Genomic DNA, 21,695 nt, shown 5'->3' with positions numbered 1-21,695 from the left:
CACTGTGCTCTGGATTTGAACAATAGGGTAAATCTGGTTCCCTAAAGCACTGGGGTAAAACACAGAAGGTTTCAAACTGCCCTGGGATGGTGCCTGATATAAGTTCACATCAATCGAACACTTAAGGGCTAGCGTGAGACCAGTCTCCCTCTTCTGTACTTACAGACACAGTTGCAGCATTTCAATGGCTTCACCCCTTTTTTCTGTAATTGATGATATACCAACCCATTCCAATGAGTCTCTTCACAGACAATCTCATAATTTTTGTACTCATAACACAGTTTCCCTTGGCTTTGTGAATGGAATCCCCCAAACTAACATGAAAAATACCATCTCCTTTAATTTTATATAAAAGCAAGTGGATATAGATGCAGCTCAGAATTGCCATTCAGGCACAGCTGCAAACACACTGGAGGTACTACACCAAGCAAGGTAGTGTAATTTGGAGCAGCCCCGTATCACTCAGCAAACCTAAGTCTGCTGGAATCATAGAGGTATCAACTTGCATGAATTACCACCACTTTTGAATACAATAATTTAGCAAAATTACTTAAAAATAAAATGACAAATGCTTGTAGCTAAGGACAAAATTCCATATTGAGGTGTAATAAATTATAAAGACAGTTATATATATATTTACTAGAAAGAGAAATCACAGCCTTGAGATATGTTTGTAATTAAAGATGTCTATTTAAAGTTTTATCTCAGTTTGACCACATACTCCCATTTTATGAAGCTGTACGTTCTGATGTCAAGAAATCAAATGTGAATTGTGAACCTGTAAGAAAATCTACATGCTGGTTACAAAAACAAATAATTTGATTGGTAAATCTGCCTGGCAGATCTGCTGGGATTTAGATGAGATCTCCAGAGATGACCATTTCAGACCAATTGATGACTGTCTACTTTCAGTGTCTCTGGTAAAATCTATTGTATGAGTGGGTAAAGAAAGAAGGACGTGCTTGCATTGAATGGTATAAATAGTTAACATGAGAGTCAGCCCCTCGCTTGCCATCTTGTAAGCCTTCCCACCTCTGGGCAGGACTACGTAGCAGAAGAAATGCCATTGTATCCAACTGAGTTGCTTGTATTAGTGAAAGCACTTGACAATGTTCATTTAAAAATTACCTAAAAAGCTAGACCAGGACAGGCACCCAGTTGACCTAAGTTCTTAGAGTAACCACATGACTACTGCTCACCTCCTTTTTCCCTTATTGTATTCTCAAAATTATTCCTTAATCTCCTATTATAGTAACGCAAACTGATTTGGTCCACAAGATCTAATGAGAATATTCCTCTGCACCCACGTTTCCATTACCATATAGAGCAACTCTGTTGCTGACTGACAGTGAAAAAGTGACAAATCTCAGAAAGATGGCTGGAAGTGACAGAGTACATCGAAACTGTAATGACCTTGATTGACTTTATGGGACATGAGAGATGTCACGAAAAGAAATCAAACTGTCACAGAAAGAGAAAGCCCCCACATTGCATATGGATGCCTGCATTTTATGTTTATACAGGACACTTGTATGATGGTCCTTATTTTATCTGCAAGCTTTTACCTATGCTCTTTCTTAAAGCTCCAATTTAGTTATCTTCAGCTGGTATTTTATAGCAACAGTCTGACACAGTGACTCATTAATTAGACATCATTTGGTAGACAACGAAAGCATATGCTATATATAGAATAAATGATAAGGAATTGTGAATTATAAGCCTGTCTTGATACTGAGGTTTTCTTTGGTGACCCTATGAACCTTGTAAGTCAGCTCTAAATGGATTTTGAAGTAACCAGAACTCAGCAATAGCATTATACTCTTATTGTTAAAAGAGGGGTTTCAAAAAAGCACGCTTAGCAGGACACTACATTTAAATTAGATACTCTTTATTCCAGCTTCCTATTTCCTTCTCTTTTCTCATTTAACCTCCCTTGTCATTTGTTGCTGTCTGTGAATACAAGTGACTATGAGGTAATTTAAAAAAGAATGTAATGAAGGAGCATTTATAAAACAACGAGTAATAAATCAACGGCTGAATGATGCACCAATGCAGGCTGAACTACAGACCAATGCAGGCAGATTTTCTAGTATATTCACATTATAATCAGAATCCATTATTTATGACAAGTTTGTGTAATGAATAAACATGTTTAGATGAGGGCAAAATCTGCCTTTATAGCTCTTTCTTCAACAGTGAGGAGGACAGTGCTAACACTTATTCACAGTGTTTAAAAGGAACAGTAGTGAAACACACTCTTAGGAAACAGGGATGGATCTGACCTAGGTTCGAATTCCTAAAGAGCTTGGGAAGCACCTGTTCCTTGTGCTCTGGAGCCTCTACCAGGTAGAAAAATACTTCCTTTGTGCTTGTAAAACTCTATTAAAAAGCATAAATAAGCCTTAGAAAGCTGTAGGAATTTAGTAACTGATCATAGTGATTGCATTCTAATTTGATGGTTAATATTGTAAAGAGAGTACTAACCTGATCTGAAGCCACGTCAGCATTGGTGTTGTGCCCCCACCAAATACCCAGACTGTGAAAAACACAATAAGCAGTGCTGTTGTAAACATCATTTGTTTGGGTTGGGATTCTGTGTCTCGAATAGCCAATGCAAATGCTATTGCACCACGTAAACCTATAAAAAAAGGACAAGAATGATGAACTTAATGCGAAAGAGAAATAGAATTTTACTCTTTTCAGCCCAAACACAATTCCAAGGGCAGGGGGGGATTTTCCGACCATGATCATACTTATGAAATGCTGAATTGTGCTAATTGAAAGGATGGTGTTTAATGCAAGCGTAAGCAACTTTGCAAAAGTGGACAATGAAACTACTCTTACATTCACAGAATAATCACACATTTGTTGTACATCCACTGAATTCTTTGTCTTGAATAATTGCAAATTAAATAGTAATCTGGACTTTATGCATTTAAAAAAAGAAATCTATTCCCTGTGTTGTTTCCCTGATTTCAGTGGGGACTACTCATGAAATCAGGTGGAAGTGAGAAAGAGGTCTGGCATTAAAATCTGTACCCAAATAGGCTACCCATTTCTTGCTTGAAACAACAGAAAATTTCTTTAAAATCTTTGTGTGCTAAGAACAGTCATAAAAGTTACGAATTAAGAACAATGAATGGTTTTTAAAAGATGAGTTTAAGTATTGAAAAAGGGGATGCAGAATAAATGTAGATTCTTAGCTCTTTAGTGTACTTGAAATATTATAACAGTAAAATTATACACCTACAGAGACCAAATAAACAAAAACTTACAAACATGGAGAAAACAGCTAACTGAGTTTAAAAAAAACCCTATAGGTAGTAATAAGCTAAATAGGTCCTCACAGAGTGACACAATTAAAAAAAGGGGAAAAAAGCCCACTAGTGCCTCCAGCCCTCAGGATGCGTAACACAAATAATACTCTATCTTTTCCAATGCTATTCCTTTATTTAAATTTACTTTATTGTTTTCTAAAAATTTTTTCCACTAAATAAGTGTAGAGAGCAAGGCCATTATAGGTGTACAACACACAGGGAAGCACAACAAGTACTTTCCAAGTATCGAGAGATTAAACCTAATTATTAAACCTCTTGTAAGGCACTGATAGTATATCCAAAATCATTTAATCAACTGCTAAAAAGCAGCTATTTTTGGAGTTGAACTCTAAAGCTCTTTAAGTTACATAGCTAGAATGTGAATTATTTGGTATAGAAGATGGGCAGTTTACCCAGAGAACAACAGAAAGCTGTTTCTGCAAGGAAGGACCAGACTGTGGTTGCACCAGCTGAAAATGGGCAGTGGCAGCAGATTTAAAATCTCTGCATTTATGAAAATAACACTGCAGTCAACAAGTGGGCTTGTCCTTGGCTTTGCTTTTTTGTAGAAGATATCTCTGAGGATGTGCCTGCTTTTCTCTTTTCTTGTGGGGAAAAAAATATCATCTCATTTAAAACAAGTATCCAAGAAAGGAATGAACCACTACTGAAATGGTCTTTTTCCAGTGGTTACAGTGGTAATGTAGGTGACTAGCCCAGATGAAATGCTTAAATTATTTGTGACTACATTTTGGTGGAAAACAATGCTGCTTTCCACAACTGCATCAAAATGGTATGTGCAATATTAAATCCTAGAACACCTCTTTTTGTAAGAGGGAATATTAAAAAAATAATTGTTAATTAATATGCTGCTAAGGCTTTCTACTTCTTGAGTGCTGGACTGGGTGTTTCTTCAGTTCAGGGAAATAGTGAATGCCTTCACTACATTTTTCATTTACAAAAGGCTCAACATGGTCTATGAGATCTAATTCAGTTTCAAATAAAACTGTCTCTAAAGTAAAATAAATAAGCAAACAAAGCTTTTGTTTCCACCTAAAGCAGTGGGAAGCAGCTGAATATAACCTCTGAAATATAAAGACTCAATGAGAAGCAAGGAACGCTATTCTATGTATCAAAATACATTGCAGGTAACAACACAACCGAAGGCAGGGAATTTTAACAACTTCAGAAGATGGTAAGATACTGAAATAGACTGAAACAGAAAGTTAGGTTTTCTGTAACACCTCAGGGAAAAACACCAACAGAAAGCAATGGAACGATTGGCTCCAATGGACATTGGTATCTCAGCTACACCTGGAGAGAGCGATGTGATAGAAGAAAAGTGCTCTGATGAACCATTAGAGAGAGATTCTCTCCACTCATCTTTCAGAGATGCCACCCTGACAGCAGCTCTACATCTGTGTTGTGATCCATTAATCCTTTGGGCTCTGTCACAGACTTCCTACCAGATTTTTCTGCTAGCTGTGCCAGCTCTTAGAGATTTATCTTTAAGACATATTCTTCCATGTGTCAGGGCCTCCAAAGAAAACCACCCCAAAGGTTAAGCTTCAGAGGCCCACAAAATAGAAAAGGTGTGTTCTGTGGTTGTTATCTATCCTTTGCTCACACTCCACAAACACGCGTCTCTCCGAACCCCAGCCTCTGAAGAGCCTTTGAGGGCAGTAGTGTTTGTGGGTAGCGTGGAGAGAATCTGCCAGGAAAGGAGACTTTCTGTATGTAGATCGGGTGTTTTGGTTTCAGCTGCAGTTCTCTGCCCTTTTCTTCCTTGCTTTCTATTCTCTTCAGCTGATTTCTTTTCATACCTGTCTTCTTGGAAAAGTTCACTTTGACACTTCCCACCACCATGTATGTGTAAGTGTGCAGATGTAAATGCCTGCGCAACAGCTGCCTGTACACAGGCATTCCTTTTTCATTTTTCTTCTGCATTTGTGTTCTACCCTTTCAGACTCCACTGCTGCTGTAATGTCTTATATTAACAGCAATCACACCTGTGCACTGTGTCCCACAAGCCTCTCTCTTGCTGACTTAGATGCTGTAGAGAAGAGGAAAGCATAGTAAAAAGTAAATAGAAATCCTGGAATACGAGTGGAAGGTGCATTACTGTACCTGTGAAATAGTCCTCTCCTGGTCAGGGGGCACTGATGCCTAAATATGAAACATATTCTTGCCATTAATAAGTCTACCTGGATCTATTTAGTTTCCTTCCCTTTTAATTTTATTACCAGTTAAAGGCATCATAGCAGGGTCTGAATTGAAATGAGGCATTTCATGCAGCATAGACCACTAGTGTATAGTGATAGCTCCTTTGTAATTTAAGACATTAAAATATTTCTTTTTCACATGAGCAGAGACTGCTGGCCTGCTCATTTTAGCTGATGTTGAATTTAAATTGAGAAACTCAGCCTTAATTACAAAAGGACTAATCTAGTTTTGATTTGTAATGGAATATTATCAGAATCATGATTAAACATAGATGCAAAGGTGAATTCACTCTCTGTAATGTGTTGTTAGAGGAGTGGCATAAGCAAATGAAGAATGTAATAAATCAAAATGCTACATAATCCACTTCCAAGCTCTAACTCTTCCACCTTTTCTCAAATGTATTAATACTCCTCAAAAAGTAGAATTTAATGACTTCAGTAGAATTCTTTGCGGAGTAAGGTATACTCAAATGCTAATCAACAATATACTTGCCTGACTTTAATTGCTTTTTTCAGACTTTGATATTTATGGCGATTATGGCAGTAAAACTCAGTAAAGCAAGCAGGAAATGTATGTAGCATTTGGTAATGTTAAGATTGAAAACAAAACTATCCCCAAATTTGTTGTTTTCTACATCTTAGTGGGTGATGCTGTGGTGAGTGAAGCTCAGTTTTCCCTGTGATGGACTAGAATCTGATGCTGTACCAGAATATTGCTGCTGATCTTGTGTAGGCAATAAGCATCTTCCTCCAAACTCAAATTCATGGTGTGTTTACCCATATCAGAAACGTGTCTCTCTTCTGGCACTCATTCTCTCTCTGTTTTTCACGATATACAGTATGACCGGTAAATAAGAATGTTACCGGTAACTGAGCACAAATCTTAGTGGATATTAAAAAGCACAATTATACAGAAAATCTACATATCCTAAATCTGACATGTGAAGCTGCTGGCAGTGTGAGAGGCAGTGTATTGATCTACTTGCAGATGATGCTATTTACTTTTTTATAATGTTGTAAAGATATTTTTCTCTACAAAATACAGTCTTTCTTTGAAAACAGTTAAAAATTACTTTTCTCAGTATTTTAACATTTACATTTTAGAAGTTTTCAGTACTACTATTTTCAGTTCTTAGCTGCCAGATTGTACTGGAAAGCTAATGTGTGAGTTCTCATGTTCAGTTGTTGGCTGCAGGCTACTTTCAGCTCTTAGTTTTGTGGAGAATGAAATTTGACTGGAGAAAAAGAGGACAGAAAAGTTGAAGAATAAAATATATTTTGAAAGATTTTTAATTCTATACTTTATCTGATGAAAAATAAAAGCAAAAATGGAGCCCAGAAACTAGATAACTAATGATATGAAGCTATTTTTCATGCTGTTGTCAAGTTGGCCACCTGCTAGCTTTACTAGAGTGATCTACATATATGTCTTACACAGCTAACAATCGTAGGTGAGCAGGAGGTCTGAAAGTCAGTTCCCAATGGATGGATGTCATCATCTCTCACTATAATCTAGCTGGTATTAACTGACATTTTCAGTGGCAGCTTTTATCAGAAGGATTGTATGGATATAGAAATGAACTACTGTGTTGCTCTCTAGAGAAATGGAATTATATAGGCATAAATGAGGCACCATGATGTGGAGTACTCCTGATGAGGGAGCTTGAAATATGGTGTATTGTGCTTTACTTGTTATCTGGCTAAATAGATCAGTATACATCAAGGTTGTCAATCAAGAACTTTTACCTATAAAAATTTGGAATAGGTTTTTGTACAAAACCCAAGAAAATGAAGAAAAAAGTGCTGACTTTCTAATTTTAGAAAATTATTTCATAAATGGCATTGGTGGATCTGTGTTTCTGTCTTTTACTGAACAAATGCTATTAGCTGATAAGTGAGGTTTTTCCTAACTAGCATCAGAATGTCAAGAGGAGGTACTTCTAGCTTGTGCAAGTCCAAAAATACAGAATCCAGCTGAGATTTTGACAGTTCAGGGGATGATGCACAAATCAGAGTAGAACATGGCTCCCTCTTCTGGATTTTTTTTATTTTATTCTACAATGTTAACCAGAGTTAAAAATCAAAAAATCTGAATTTGGAAAATAAAGTACTCAAATATCAGGCTGGAATACGTACGAAAAGGTCTGTGAAATTACAGTCTCATGTTTTGAAGTAAAACTGTTCCTGAAGTTACAGGAATTGCCAAAGTCCATGTCTAATTTGAGTATCAATGCTAACACCTTTTAAGTTGGATATTTGTTTGCTGGTACGTAAGCATACTGTCAGGTATATTACAGGTGCCTCCAAGACAACACAACATAAAAACATGATATTCCCAAATTGTCATGGAAGTGTAGGCAGATGGGGGACAATGGGTTGAAAGATTGTCTTCTTGGGTGGTAGGTTTTCAAAAAGTTAATTAAAATAGGTCCAGAGCACAGTGAGGTTGATAAGAATACATCCATTGGCTTCAGTAGCTTTGAAGAGACTGTCTTGAGTTTTAAAATAATGACTTCTTTGTGATAGATGTGGCTTTTTCCAGTGATAGACGACTATCTTTGTCAGTTGTTAAATACAGACAGGAAAAATACCAAAATAGCACTTACCTGAAAACATCATCATGTGCTGAAAGTTCCTGGGAATCTTTTGTTTTCGACCCAAATTCAAAAGGAAAGAAAGTGGGTATATGTTGCAAGCTCTTGCTACAAAAACTGCCACCTAAAATGTAAGATGTTGAGGAAAATGGTGGAGGAACTACTGACAAAACCAGTTAACTTAAACTCAGTATTTTTCCGAAGTTATTTTAAAAGTGCAATTAAAATGAATATGAGATTATCTTCCTTCATATTTTACATATCAGATCCTTCTGGTTCTAGTTTCATTATAAAACTGTGCAGTGGCAGAGATTGTCTTCCCCAGACATCTGGGTTTTATATTCATCATTACATATCCCACTTCAGTTACTCTACTTTTACTCATCACATTTGTATCACACGTGACTTCATCTTCAGTCCTTCAGTAAAATGCCCGTCATCAATTGCAGAGATGGCATTATCTCCTTGAGCAGCAATTTGCAAAGAATAAATGTGCTTTTGGACATGATTACTTTCTTCTTTCCTGACAATTCATATTGTCTATATCCAACGCTCTTTGCTTTGCTTTTTTTTTTTTTTCCTTTGGACATTTTTCAAAAGGAGTTCTTTATTACTCCTCTGTAGAATGATCACAAAAGTTGCCTTAATTAGAAATAGGAGGCTATTTCAGATTAAAAAAAAAGACAATCAGAGCTCCTTATATATGCTTTTAGCAGGTTCCGTCCTCCCCTTATCTTGTGACTCTTAGTGCACAATTACAGCACTCTTAGTCTGAGACATGCTGTGGGCTATAGAATCGATGAAGTACTTGAGTGGAAATGCCTGGATGTATCACACCTGCTGGGACAAAAGCTGCTTAAAGCTTCTATGGACTTGGGAGAACATGCGTTAGCTGCGGTTGCTTCACGTGGCCTGTGCTCAGCCGTCTGGCGCAACCCTGTTGCAGTCTGTGGGTCCTTAGTGAGAGGAAACAAGAGTGCCTGGTCCCTGCCATGCTCTGCAACACAGACCCCACCTGGGGTGCCGAGTACTGCTCCCACGTTCACCTGCCTTCCCACGCCAGGAGTGCAGGAATCAGGTGCTGGTGGGGTGCAACAGGCTCTTGGGGGTCCTCTCTGCCATCTAAACCCAACCTGTAGCCAAGGGAGCTGTGATGCAGTTCTTATTATTCATTTGGAAATTAGATATAGAAATTACTGCAAGTAAACAGTATGATCCCAACTTTCAAAGCTATTACAATTCATCAAAAAGTGATAAGCAAAGGGCTGCTGCTCTGAGCCAAAAAAATCATTGAGTGAATTGTCAGTATGAAAAGAATCAATGCCACTGTACAAGTAAGCAACAGATTTGTTGAGAAACCATGGCAGAATTAAAGACAGAGTCTTTTCCTACTAATCTCTTAGGCATATGATCATGCAAATCATTTAAGGTACACTAGAGGTATCAAATACAAACACAGACAGATTTGAGCAATGCAGAACTGTTTGCTTTTTAAGGACTTAATGTAATTTAAGTAGCTCTGAGGAGTTCTGCTTATGATACCTATGTGTCTGGAGGCAGGTCTACTGTTTGTGGATCTGCACTGGCTGTGGACAGGCAAGAAGATTTTGTGTGCCTGCACCTGTCCCCAGGGATGTGCCCCAATACACACCCCAATTTTCCACCCAACTTGTAAACCAGTGGCAAAAGTTCCCCACCTGGTTTAAAACTATTTGCCTTGTAGCAGATCTGCAAAACAGCAACTGTCAAAAGACCATGTGCTTACACGTATTCAGATGGTTATTGAGATATACGTAATAAAGATGATTGCCTTTGGACATGACAAAAAAATTGATTTTTAGCATTTAAGGAACTGATTGGTTTGCTTGATGACATTTTTTTTCACATAGATCACACATTCTTTATATAGATACACAAAAAAATATATACACATACATAGGTATATATTACTTTAAAGCAAAGGATACAAATGCACCAAAGATAAAAAGAGGACTGAAGATATGATTTTGAAACGTGAATAGTGCAAGTCCCATGTAGCAGAAGATGACATTCTCAGCCAAAAAATTCATAAACTCGAACAACTTAAATGAGAGAGAAAGAACATAATTATGGCTCACGTCTGTAACTAACTACTGTTTATTACCAAGTTCTCTTGGAATACATAACTGTTTAGATGAACATAAATCACACCTATTTCAAGGGTGGATTTTAAAACCATCTAATTTGCTATACAGGATATGTAGTGTTTTTTAGCTTTAAAAATTCTAGTTGCTTGCATGTTTTTCTCTGATTTGCGTATGAAAGTTTGATGTAGACAATTGATAAAATATATAAGCAGCCAGTAAGTTATACAAGCTTCAATGCAAACTGCAAGGAAGTAGAGGGAATTTAACTTCACTCGTGTTTACACAGGTGAACCTGGGATATGGCTCAGATCCTGGTGACAGAAGTGGCTATGCACGATACAGTACTGGGCTTGGCTACACTAATGCCAACAGAGAAAAAAAAAAACTCATGAACAGACTTTTGAGAACCTATGCCTTTAAAATCTAACATTAATATTATCCTGCAGATGAAAACTTTTATTGCACTGTATGGACGTCAATATCAATTACTTATTTCAAACCAAACTATTTAAGATATCATTTAAGCCTAAAATACATGATTACGGTAGGATTTCTTCTGTGAAAAAACAAGTAAAGCCAAAACATTCATTTGCCTTGAGGGTATGTTCTTGATTGCATTTGCAGCTGATGATATAAAAACTAATAAAATAAATTTTCGTATTTATCCACATCTGGAAAAAATCAATCACTGCTGCCAAATAACTACAGAGGAGAGAAAAAGAGGTCTTTTCACTTCTGAAGTCACTTTTGTGCTCAGAAGTCTATGCTAACAAATCCTGATGCAGAATTAGGGCCAAAGTTTGTCAGTCTGCCTACAACCAGTAATATATCACTTTCTGGAATGTTACTATGGAGATACTTTATTCATCCTCAATGGGCTTATGTATTTTTTGTAATATGTTTGTGCTTCTAAAAATAAATATCCAATAACAGTCACTAAGATCTAACAAAGGAAAAATGAGAGCTGTCAGAATCATTATTTAAAACAAATTTCAGAGGCAAAATGGCATAAACCTCAGTAGTATCTGGGAAGATATTTCAGACCCCATGGCAGCACCATCAATTATCCCAAGCACACATTCCATAGCCCCCATTATGTGCCGCAATGCTGAACAACATGAAAACAAACACAAGAAATATTTGTAAGTTAGTAGACTTAAATTATTTAAATTAAATTTAAATGAGACAAACCAGTTGTCAAAAAAACTCAAAATGTGGGATCTGTCAACCCATAGAATTATTATGATAAATCTTTGCATTTCCATTTTGGGAGCAAACATGATCCTACTTCTTTGTGGGAATGTCATCTGACACGTTTTTCTAATGCTTTAAAAAATGTATCAGGAGTGTAATGATGAGATTTATATATATATAGAAAAAAATATGTATTTGTGTATATATAAAAATCTTACGAGGGAAAGATACTGCTACGAGGTGCACAACTGCATACTTCAGTTGTTGCGATAAGGTAAAGGTGCTCCAGAGGTTTTAAAGCTGAATAATATTTCACTCTTCATTTACAAAATGTCATTCAAGATTTAAAGAAATGTAAAGTAGATCTACTACTGGTACATTTTAGAAACACAGTTTCTGAAACTAAAGTTTCTTTCTGCCTACTTGCTAGACGATTACCTCTGGGCTAGTTTCATTCCTTTGTATAGTAAAAATCCAGGTGCTATTTCAATAGCTAATTTTGAGTAGGCTCCTTCCTATTCCTATTCTCTTATGAAAGATTCAGGTCCTTAGAATGGTAAAACTGGCTTGTTAGCTTCATTCGGTCTTCTGTGTTCCCCATATATTTTGCTCTCTCTTTTAAAAAGTATAGCACTCATATGACACGTTGATTCATGGAGTGCAGCCTATTCAAATTTCTCACCCTGAGTTAACCAAAAGAATATTTAAAAGTATCAACTGTGTCAGAACTAGTTATTGTCACAAAAGAAGTGATATATGAATGCCTTTTCCCAGAACATGGCACTTGTAGATATAACGTAAAACCTACTTGCTGTTCTTCAGACTTCACTTTTATCCCTGTATTCAGTATAGTGTTTGATTTAGTGTTTCTTCAGCGTCTGTGTTTTGTTCAATACTAATACAGAGCCCATGGAGATACTCCATTAAGCACTTAACTGTCAGTACTGTGGCAGCATAAATCCCATCAGAACAAACCAATTTATTCTAAAGAGATCTTCTGAAAACCATGTTAAGAAACAGCTTCCATAGAAGCATTTTCCCAAATTGTCATTCCTTTCACACAAATATTTCTGTCGCTATTTAAAGATGAGATGTCAAGACCTTTTGATGAGAAGCAGAGGACTAGAAGGAATAGGTTTTCAGCTGGAATTCTTAATTTCCTGTGACACCCAAGGAGTTCCAAGAAGAGCTGCACCATACACATTAGCTTCTGAAAAACATTCTTTTTTGTCCAAGTGGCCGTAAGCCAGGACTACACTATGTCCGTGGTCTGCTTAAGTGCCACTCAAAAATTTCCCTCATTTTGAATAAGGGAATTTTGCAAGTGGGATTACTTGTATGAAAAAAGGAAAAAAAAAGTTAGGATTAGAATCCTAGATATTGAGACCTTGGAAGTATTTTGTCTCTAACCATAAATTCCCTTCTCTTGCCTCCCACACAGACAACTAATCTCTTTCTACTCTAAATTGGCATTAAAGTGCTCATATGCTGCCATTAGTTTCCCCAAGGCTACCAGAAAATTATACTAGAAACCATTTTAATATACACATAGTAATGACTTTTTTTTGTATAAAACTGAAGAACCTCATTTGTAATGTGCCATTTCTACCTCTCCACGATGTCTATAAATCTGCTTATAGCTTTAAAGTAAGAGTTGTAATAAATCAGCAGTGTCAACACATTGCAGAGTAGAGTATTAATTACAAAAACACCAGTTCAGGACCAGTCTGGGCACTTGGTTTAGGTCTTTAGCTCAGTGAGTTACTGAAACTGGTATTTACTTTGCTTTGATTATTTTCTCTGTAAAAATTGAATATTACAAAAGATTTATACCAAAAATGTCTACTAAAATCAACATAATATTTACGCATTTAAAAGCACATCGTTCACCAAATATGCTTAGGTTTTCTACTACTCTCAGCCATTGTAAGTACTAGGAGGGGTGCGCAAAAAATCAGTTTTAAGTTGGGATGTTTTTCTGCTAAGTGCCACTTGCAGTTCAGTTCTCACTGGCAGAGGAAGGAATCGATCCAGGTTGTCTACACCTTAAGCCACTAAGTTTATCTTATACCAATGCTTTATTTTCACTCAAGTGAAAAATTGTATATGATATAAATATGATATATGTATTAGTTTTATCTGTTGAGCAAGAAAAGGAAGGCGCCTTCTTTTTTCTTCTTTCTTCCCTCCGCCCCCACAGTTAAATTCAAGCCAATTAGAGAAACAAGCTATGCCAAAATGGGTTTTGCAACTTGATCCATTTTATAGAACTACTTAAATTTTCACTGAGTGTCAGAGAGATAATCTAGGTGAGTAAATAGTGCACCTGGAAGATGGGACACGGTAAGTTCCCATCTCAGCTGCAATAAAAATAGAATTCTTTAAAGGAGTATCAAAAGGAGAAAATAAACATATTTTATTCACAGTCCCCTTGCGGTTGTGGAGATGGAAAATGTAAGATTTCTTAAATCCTAATATTTTAAACAGCATTTTTCATCGCAAGGGAATAAAGTTAGTATGAGAGTACTGAGTAAGTGCACTCTTTCACCTCAGGGGAATAATGGTAGTATGAGGATATTGGGTAAAAGCTGAATTACATCCACAACTTATTTCCAGCAAAATTCAGTGAATTTTACTCCCTGATGGCAATATTAGAGTTTTTCATGCGATTTAATACCTGCTGAAGGAATGTCATCCACCTCTTGTAGGTACCTGCAAGGCTTCTGCAGTTCCTTTGATTTTGCTAGCAACAGGGAGCAATGCCACCTGTCTAGGGGTTACACCTTACAGGGATATATTCTTGCATGACATCGAAATAGGGAGAGGTTCAACAGTCCAACAGCAGCTAGGAAGCTAGGATGGAAAATTGATTATACTTTTTAAGAGAGATTTGAAGGTGACAGGGAGCTATTAAAATCCCAAGCACTCAATGTTAAGTGATGGTTATAAAATTTATTATATTTGAATAATGCTATTTAATTAGAACACAGCTATCAAAAATGTTCCATGAAGTCAAGGGTATTGATAAATCAATAGCTGATGAAAATTGCTTTTCCCTAACTATTTTGAATTAAAATGCAGTGAGAATTCAAACTACCATAATTTTTTTGAGATTGTAGAAGCTTTTATTATAGCCTAATTGCTTTATTTAATCTTTCTCTTTTGATTAGAGGTTTCAAAATCAGAAAAAGGCTTGAATTTGAACCTCTTGCCTGAAATCTATTGTACAGCTATAATGAATCTTCACAGCATAGTGATACAATGCTCATTTCTAGAATAACATGCTTAGATTAAAAGAATTGGCAAAAGTACCTAGAATATAAACTTGTTTATGGTGCTAATTTTGATATCCAAGCATATTTGACTGTAAACTTAAAAACACACCAGCAGAGAGAGACTCTTACAAGATCTTTTACATCCTGGGGCAAAATTCTGACCTTTTTTATCAGTAGGCTTTGCTACTGAATTCAATGAATTTCACCCCAACAGACTTATGGAAGGCACACAATAACTTTCTATTTTCCTATAGAGCTGTGAGGTTTAAAAAATCCGTAAGTCCTGAGAAAGAACTGGGAAAGTAAAAGGAAAAAGAAATAAAGAAAACAGCAGCACCAAGGGAGAGGAAAGGCCAGCATATTTACACAGTATGGATTATTCTTTCTGGCATAATCTACACACCACCACCAAAGGTCAGCTTGGGAGAAGCTGGATAAGTTACTGGCACAGAATACACTTCTGACTAGCAACAGTAAAGAAAGAATGTTGGCACCAGCTATCAAGGCAAATCCTTTCTATTATTAAAAATGGCATAGGTCTTGAAGGGCTTTGCTGGACAAAAGAAGTTTAAACCAAAAATGTTGAAAATTGGGCAGCTAAATTAGAATCTTTTTATTGTTCTAAACTACTCAGAGCAATGAAAATCCGAGGGAGAATGACTTAAAAAGTAAAACATTCAGAACTTCCTTAAAAAGGTTTTACTTCAGGGGTGAATGGAACTTAGTTTGGTTTGTATTTACAATCTGTCAACATCATTAATTACAGGATTCAAATTAACCCTCAGAAAGAACTCTGTTATTTGGTTTTATCAATTAACTGACGAGTAAGTGACTGTTCAAAATCTAAGACTCAATATAGTAATTTCTTATGCGTGTAAGACACGGAGAGCAGTAGAAACATTGGTGTGCACTTGTGGTAGTATAGCCACATTCACAGCCTCAACAGAATTTATATGTTGCCTTCAGTAGACTTTAGATGCAGTTGTAAAAAATTAATTATTCTGTCATTAGTCTTGCTAAGTTGCCTAGGAAAGGGTGTTTCTTCAAACTTTCTTTTTTTTTCAAATATGGATCAGTTTGTAAGAGAAGGAACTTTTTTCACAGACTCTTTTCAGTGGTTCCCAGTAACAGAACGAGGGGTAACAGGCACAAGCTGGAACATAGGAAGTTCCACACAAATATGAGAAAAAACTTCTTTGCGGTGAGGGTGACAGAGCACTGGAACAGGCTGCCCAGGGAGGTTGTGGAGTCCCCTTCTCTGGAGATTTTCAAGACCCACCTGGATGCAGTCCTGAGTAATGTGCTCTAGGCAATCCTGCTTTAGCAGGGGAGTTGGACTAGAAGATCTCTAGAGGTCCCTTCCAACTCTGAAAAATTCCGTGATTCCGTGAACCTTTTAAGATCGCCATTTCCCTTTCCTACAGTACAACCAACTTTTGCTGTTATACATCAGGTATTAAGTTGTACCTAAAAATAACCCAAGAATGACACCTTAATGGAAGGTGCCAAAATAGAGAGGATGATGCTGTTGCTCCTACAGCTTATCATCTAAGCTATTATTTGGTTCAGAAACTAGAAACAAATGTTTTCAAAGTGCTATTCATCTTAAAATCCTGAACTGAGATGTCGCGGGCACAAAGGAAGGGAGGAATCATCAGTGCTCTCTTGTATCAAGATAATGTGCTCAGGGATTACTGCAGTTAAAGCTCTCTACGTTGACTTCCGCAGTACTGTATTACTCTGTGAGCATTATGGAAGGGTTCCGCTGAAGATGGGCATAACGGATTGTAGCTGGAAAATTGTTTGAAGGGATATAAAGAGCATTTGACTGGTCAGCGATTAATAGTGGTACTAGAAGCACTGTGTTTAGGGATGAGTTTGGAAATTTTGGGGAACATTGATGGCTATTCCATTTGCTCATGGAGGGATAATTATGGTAATGGAAAATGAAGAGGCTATCAACAGCCTGTGCTTTCTAGGATTAAGCTATTATTCTTATAAAGCTTAAATCAGAGAATAAACTATGTATAGAAAAAAGAATTTTAAAAAAAGCTGTGAAATAATAATATCAATAAAAATGAAGCTTAAGTTTGTGACCTATTCTGAACAACTTGAAAGATACTTTCTTGGAAGGCATCCTTCTGGGGCAGGTGGAAGCAGGGATATTATGCACTGACAGTTAAGAGTATATTGAAGAGTGGTTAAAAAAACAAGCAAAAGAAAGAAATATTTTGTGGCTTTGCCAAAGCCAATTTCAGTTAACAAAGGAGACTTAGATGTTTTAAAACGTGACTGTTCTCCTTCTGGTCAAAGAAAAATATTAATGTTACCAGCGTAATCTAGTTGTCTTTAAAATTGCAATGAACTAATACATCTTTTGTGTTTCTGCACTTATGTTAGAATTAGACAAAATGCTGCTGATTTTTCAAAAGTAAAGCACAAAATCAATCTCATCTTCCTCTCCTCACCCCTCTCAAGTGTTTTTTTCCATAACTTGCTATCACAGTCCTAACCTCAAGCGATCAATTCAATTTCTAAGGAGGACAAATGCAATTTATTCCATTTTAATTTGCTGAGAGGAAATATTCTCTAATATTAATTCTTGAAGTGAGTTCATAAAAACAATTTCCTTCCTGCGAAGTTTTGGGTGTTGGAAAGAAATTCAGTTACTCTTTGACATATTAGGAACTAGTAACCAATATGAAGGCCTTTAAACTACCAGGAAGAAAAAAAAAAAAAAGGATTCTTATGACATCTGTCATAACTTTTCTTTATGCTTTCCAGCAATAATCAAGGCTGCAAAAAATTATCTGATGCTCATGACCTTAAGATTTCCATGTCCCCGCAAGTCCATCACACTAGAGGACACATACTTGCTCTCTTTGCACCTGTTCTGTAGAAATTATATTGCAGCTTCTGTCTACTCATATTGACGCTTCCCTTTATAGTCTGTAAAACTACTTCTGTGGAAAAATGCTGTAGAACTATAAATGAGGGAAGACTACCTTAATCTAGAAAACAGTAGCAATATTTCCAAGTGTTTTTCTGATGACATGCTGTTTTGTTTCTATTCAGTGCTTATTCTAAGATAAAAAGAGTGTTTACTAAATAACTTCTCTACTTTCTGTGCTCCAGCTATTTGTTCAGGGTTTTCCATACATACACTGTTTTGTTATCGGTCTATTTATAGAGCCTGGAGGGGAATGGGCAGAAGACCTTACCTCTTTCTAACCTAGGGAGAGCACCCTCACTCTAAGAAGTATTCTTACTCTAACTGGTGTTAAATAGCATGAGATGGTGATGATATTAAGTTCCATTTATTCTTCTTCAAGGCTTATAACTGATGAGGCAACTTTTAACTTCATTACCTTGGCAGAATGCTACTGTATAGTTATGTTTGGCAGTATTATTTGCAATTACTTTGCAGATTCTAATACCAGTTTCTGAATCAGGATACTGGGTTAGGAGGTCCACTGATCTGATCTTATATGGCAAAGTTTAGGGTGGGAATACGGGTAATTTTTTTTGTTTCATTTTTACAATCATCCTCAAACAGCTTTCCTGTCTCTTGATGCATGCTGCTATTCAAAAATTGGTGACTCATTTGGACAAAAAGACCGAGAAATAGCAACCACGTTTCTGCGTGTCACATTTTTTTATTAAGTATTTGAGTTCATGACTTTTTGTATCTAACAGGACTCTATACTTAAAGATATAATCTAGAGTGAATACTGTATGGAGATGAGATAAATGTGACATACAATGTGAGCAGGACTTCCTTGAACATTAAGTGTGAAAGGTCCAGTTTCTTAAATACAGAAAATGCCAGATACTCACTGGTGAGACACTTTTTGAAAGCAGTACAAAGGACCATCTTGTGGATAAAGCACAAGAAGGCTTTCATCAAATCCAAGTTAGCTTCGAAGTGCCTGCAACTTTTGTACTTCCACTCTAAGTAAATAATTGCCTTTGGTGAAGGGCTGTTTAACACCCTGCACTTGTATCTGTGAAATACATCAAAAAATTGCAGATGAAAGTTAATTAGAGAAGATGAACCTAAATTTAAAGAGAGGAAATTATCAGCAGTGATTGTACGTGCATTTTACATACCAGAGTGCATATGTGGGGATGTGTGTATGTCTGCATACACTAATATATGTGTACAATTCAGTGGAGATGAGTATGTAGTATTAAACACAAACAGGGCAAAGATTAATAATGTCAAAGCTACAAAAGCTAAAGCAGTTGGATGTTGTTAGGGTGCAAAGAATGAAAGGTGAAATCCTGCCCCCAGAGTTAGTGTAGACAGACCCAAATTGAGCCCGTGGCTATTTGAATTTAAATGATAGTTTCATAATTAATTTCAATGGGGCAGGTTTGCATCTGGCTGCAATGTGACTACTGTTGAAACGAACAGAATAGAAGCTGTTGGAGAAAGCACTGTAAAGATTTCAAGCATTTTCAGGTCTACTAAATTACTAGTAGTCTACTTGACAGCTACACCTTCAACTGTACTTAAATCTGAGAGCTCAGGACCCTCTTTATTTTGCATAAGATTAAGTATCGGTAGTGAAAAGATACAACTAGTCATTCTTTAATGCACCTTACAAATAGCTCCTGATAGGAATCTGTAGGAAAGCAGAAGGTGAGTGGACTAGGGAAGTACCATCTGGCACCTCATACAGAGAAATGGATTTTTAAGAAAAGTATTAGTTACTACATGGATGTGTGCTTCTGAGGATGCTAAACGTCTGTTTGTAATTCTCAAACATTCAGAACTCTTCTCAAGTTCACTGGAGGCAAAAGGTGGTTAACACCCCCCTAAATTGGTGTGACTGAAGGAGAATTAAAAGTCAAAAGCTTGAAATAGATGCTCAAACTTGCATGCTATTTTCATTATTTTAAGTGAATGAAAGTAGATAAGTACCAAAATATGTGGAAGGATAGAGTACTTATTTGAATCCTAGTCATGATTTAGACATTTAATCTGAAAGATTTTGACAAAGGGCTTTTTAGCCCTTAATTATTCCTGCAGACGGCACCATGAGAAAGAGATGAGCTATAGTCAGCCGTTCAGTATTTCTTGCACTGTGCTACCATTTTGTACAAATGTCTCTTTTGAAGGTAGAAAATCCATTAGTCGTGTAGTGGAAACACAGCTGTGCAGTCACTAAAAAGATGGGATGCTGGCAAGTGCTTTAGACTGTTATAGTGCCTTATTTACAGTTATTTATTTTCTTCTTGAAGCCTACTGTGTGAGAATTTTAGTGTTAGCTACATATTTCGAAAAAGTTTTAACCAAGGCTTTTGTGCAGTTTTTGAGCAGCTATGGAGTTTTGCAGATGATATCCCTAGAAAGAGAATTGTAAGGGATCAGCAGTCATGCAAGAATCATTCAAGTTATAAAAGGTGAGATATATAAAAGATATTTCAGATTGCAAGAATGGATCTTTTGCAAATAGCAGTTTGGTAATGTCAGAAATCACACAACAGCTCAGACTCCTTAAGGCCTCCTACTGCCCCAGGATCCTCTGGGCAGGGCAAAAGCATTGCCCTTTGCAGGGGAAGCAGAGGCCTCAGAACACCAATAAAGCTGCTGGCTCCCAAACCAGGCAGGCTTCTTTCTGCGAGGTCAGTGCACATCCGTGGACAAAATGTTTGAGGCTCTATAAAGATCACAACGTAACCTATCTAACCACCCAAGAAACAGCTTAATTTCTTTACCGAACACCATGTCCCGTTATGAACGCATCGACACATACTCATGCAAGTGTAAGGCAACACAGGGTTATAACAAAGGAACCAGCATTAAAACTATGTAAACCTATGTGCCTAGTAATTTTTCTGCATTCGAATTTAGCGCTATAATGTACTATGCAGAGAAATACAAAGCAGAGGATGTTTTCTAGAGGTTCATTCCATAATTGGAGAACTTATCGATTAATTCTGGACTAAAATCACCCAACAGAATAATGTGAAGTGTCAGTGTTTCAGACAAAGTTAGAGAAAATTATTACTATTGGGACATAACTATATTTTAAGAAAGAATCTGAGTGTTTTTACTTATTATCATTGCATTTGTAACCACTTCATTTATAGCATAAACCAAATCTCATTAAAGTCAAAGGGCTTTGGTTCATGACGTAAAACTCCATTAAATTGCTTTACCTGTATGAAAATGAAAAACGGCTACGGCTTTAATGAAGAATCCCACCTTTATTTTTTATCTCTGTCACAAATTCTCAGATGAGAGAGTTGTGAATGACTACATTTAAAGGAATGTTGTAATGGTCAACTTTTACAAAATGTGAAATTGAATAAGAGATAATTTAAACTAAAGGTAACCATATATACTCAAAGTATGTGATGTTAAACTGCACTCTGCTCTGTTTCAGTACAATGTGTTGCTGATGTGAGAGTATGTGCATAGCCCAGGATTAGATTGATTTTGGTTTGCTTTTTCTCCCTCTGCATTCCAAGTTGCAGTGATGAGGAGGGTGGCAATAATTAAGAAGGGACTTGATTTGACAACCTACATAGAGGAAATTGTCCTCACAAAACTAGCTGTGCTTTGCAGAGGTGGGGGATCTTTGCATGGATGCACACTTTAAGGATAGCTACTAGTGGTAGCTACCCACAGTAAGGAGAAATGTTTCAGAGGTCGCTCTTCAAACCTCTTTGAGAAGATCGAGAGAGACCCAATAACAGATGCATGCAAAGTACAATGACATGATCTGCATAGTTATATAAACCAGCTTTTTGGTTCTTCAGTAGCTTACATGGCCCCATAGAGTTTGACTCCACTGCACATATGAAGGCAAATGAGACTCTCATTTGCGATTCAGGGCACCTTTCAAGGAAACTACAGCATGTGTCTCAGTTTGGAATTCCATTACGTGTTTCTCCATATGCCAATGAGATATCTGGCCTATAGGTTTTAGTTCCAATTGGTATATGTTAGCTAACT

At 36.7% G+C, this 21,695-nt stretch overlaps 2 protein-coding genes across 2 annotated transcripts in view; one reads left to right on the top strand and one right to left on the bottom strand.

Moving 5' to 3' along the window:
* DIPK2A (divergent protein kinase domain 2A) overlaps window positions 1-21,695 on the top strand; it is a 263,792-nt gene that overhangs the window by 88,325 nt on the left and 153,772 nt on the right. The window lies entirely within an intron of this gene.
* SLC9A9 (solute carrier family 9 member A9) overlaps window positions 1-21,695 on the bottom strand; it is a 209,620-nt gene that overhangs the window by 85,116 nt on the left and 102,809 nt on the right. Inside the window, exons 10-12 of the mRNA XM_063339370.1 lie at window positions 10,101-10,214; window positions 8,146-8,257; window positions 2,485-2,638 (exon numbers count right to left, since the gene is read on the bottom strand). Coding sequence (XP_063195440.1) covers window positions 2,485-2,638; window positions 8,146-8,257; window positions 10,101-10,214 — 380 coding nt within the window. The remainder of the gene's footprint in view (window positions 1-2,484; window positions 2,639-8,145; window positions 8,258-10,100; window positions 10,215-21,695) is intronic.

The sequence above is a fragment of the Chroicocephalus ridibundus genome, chromosome 6 (assembly GCF_963924245.1).
Source record: "Chroicocephalus ridibundus chromosome 6, bChrRid1.1, whole genome shotgun sequence".
NCBI lineage: Eukaryota > Metazoa > Chordata > Aves > Charadriiformes > Laridae > Chroicocephalus > Chroicocephalus ridibundus.
This window is presented reverse-complemented; position numbering and strand designations above follow the sequence as displayed.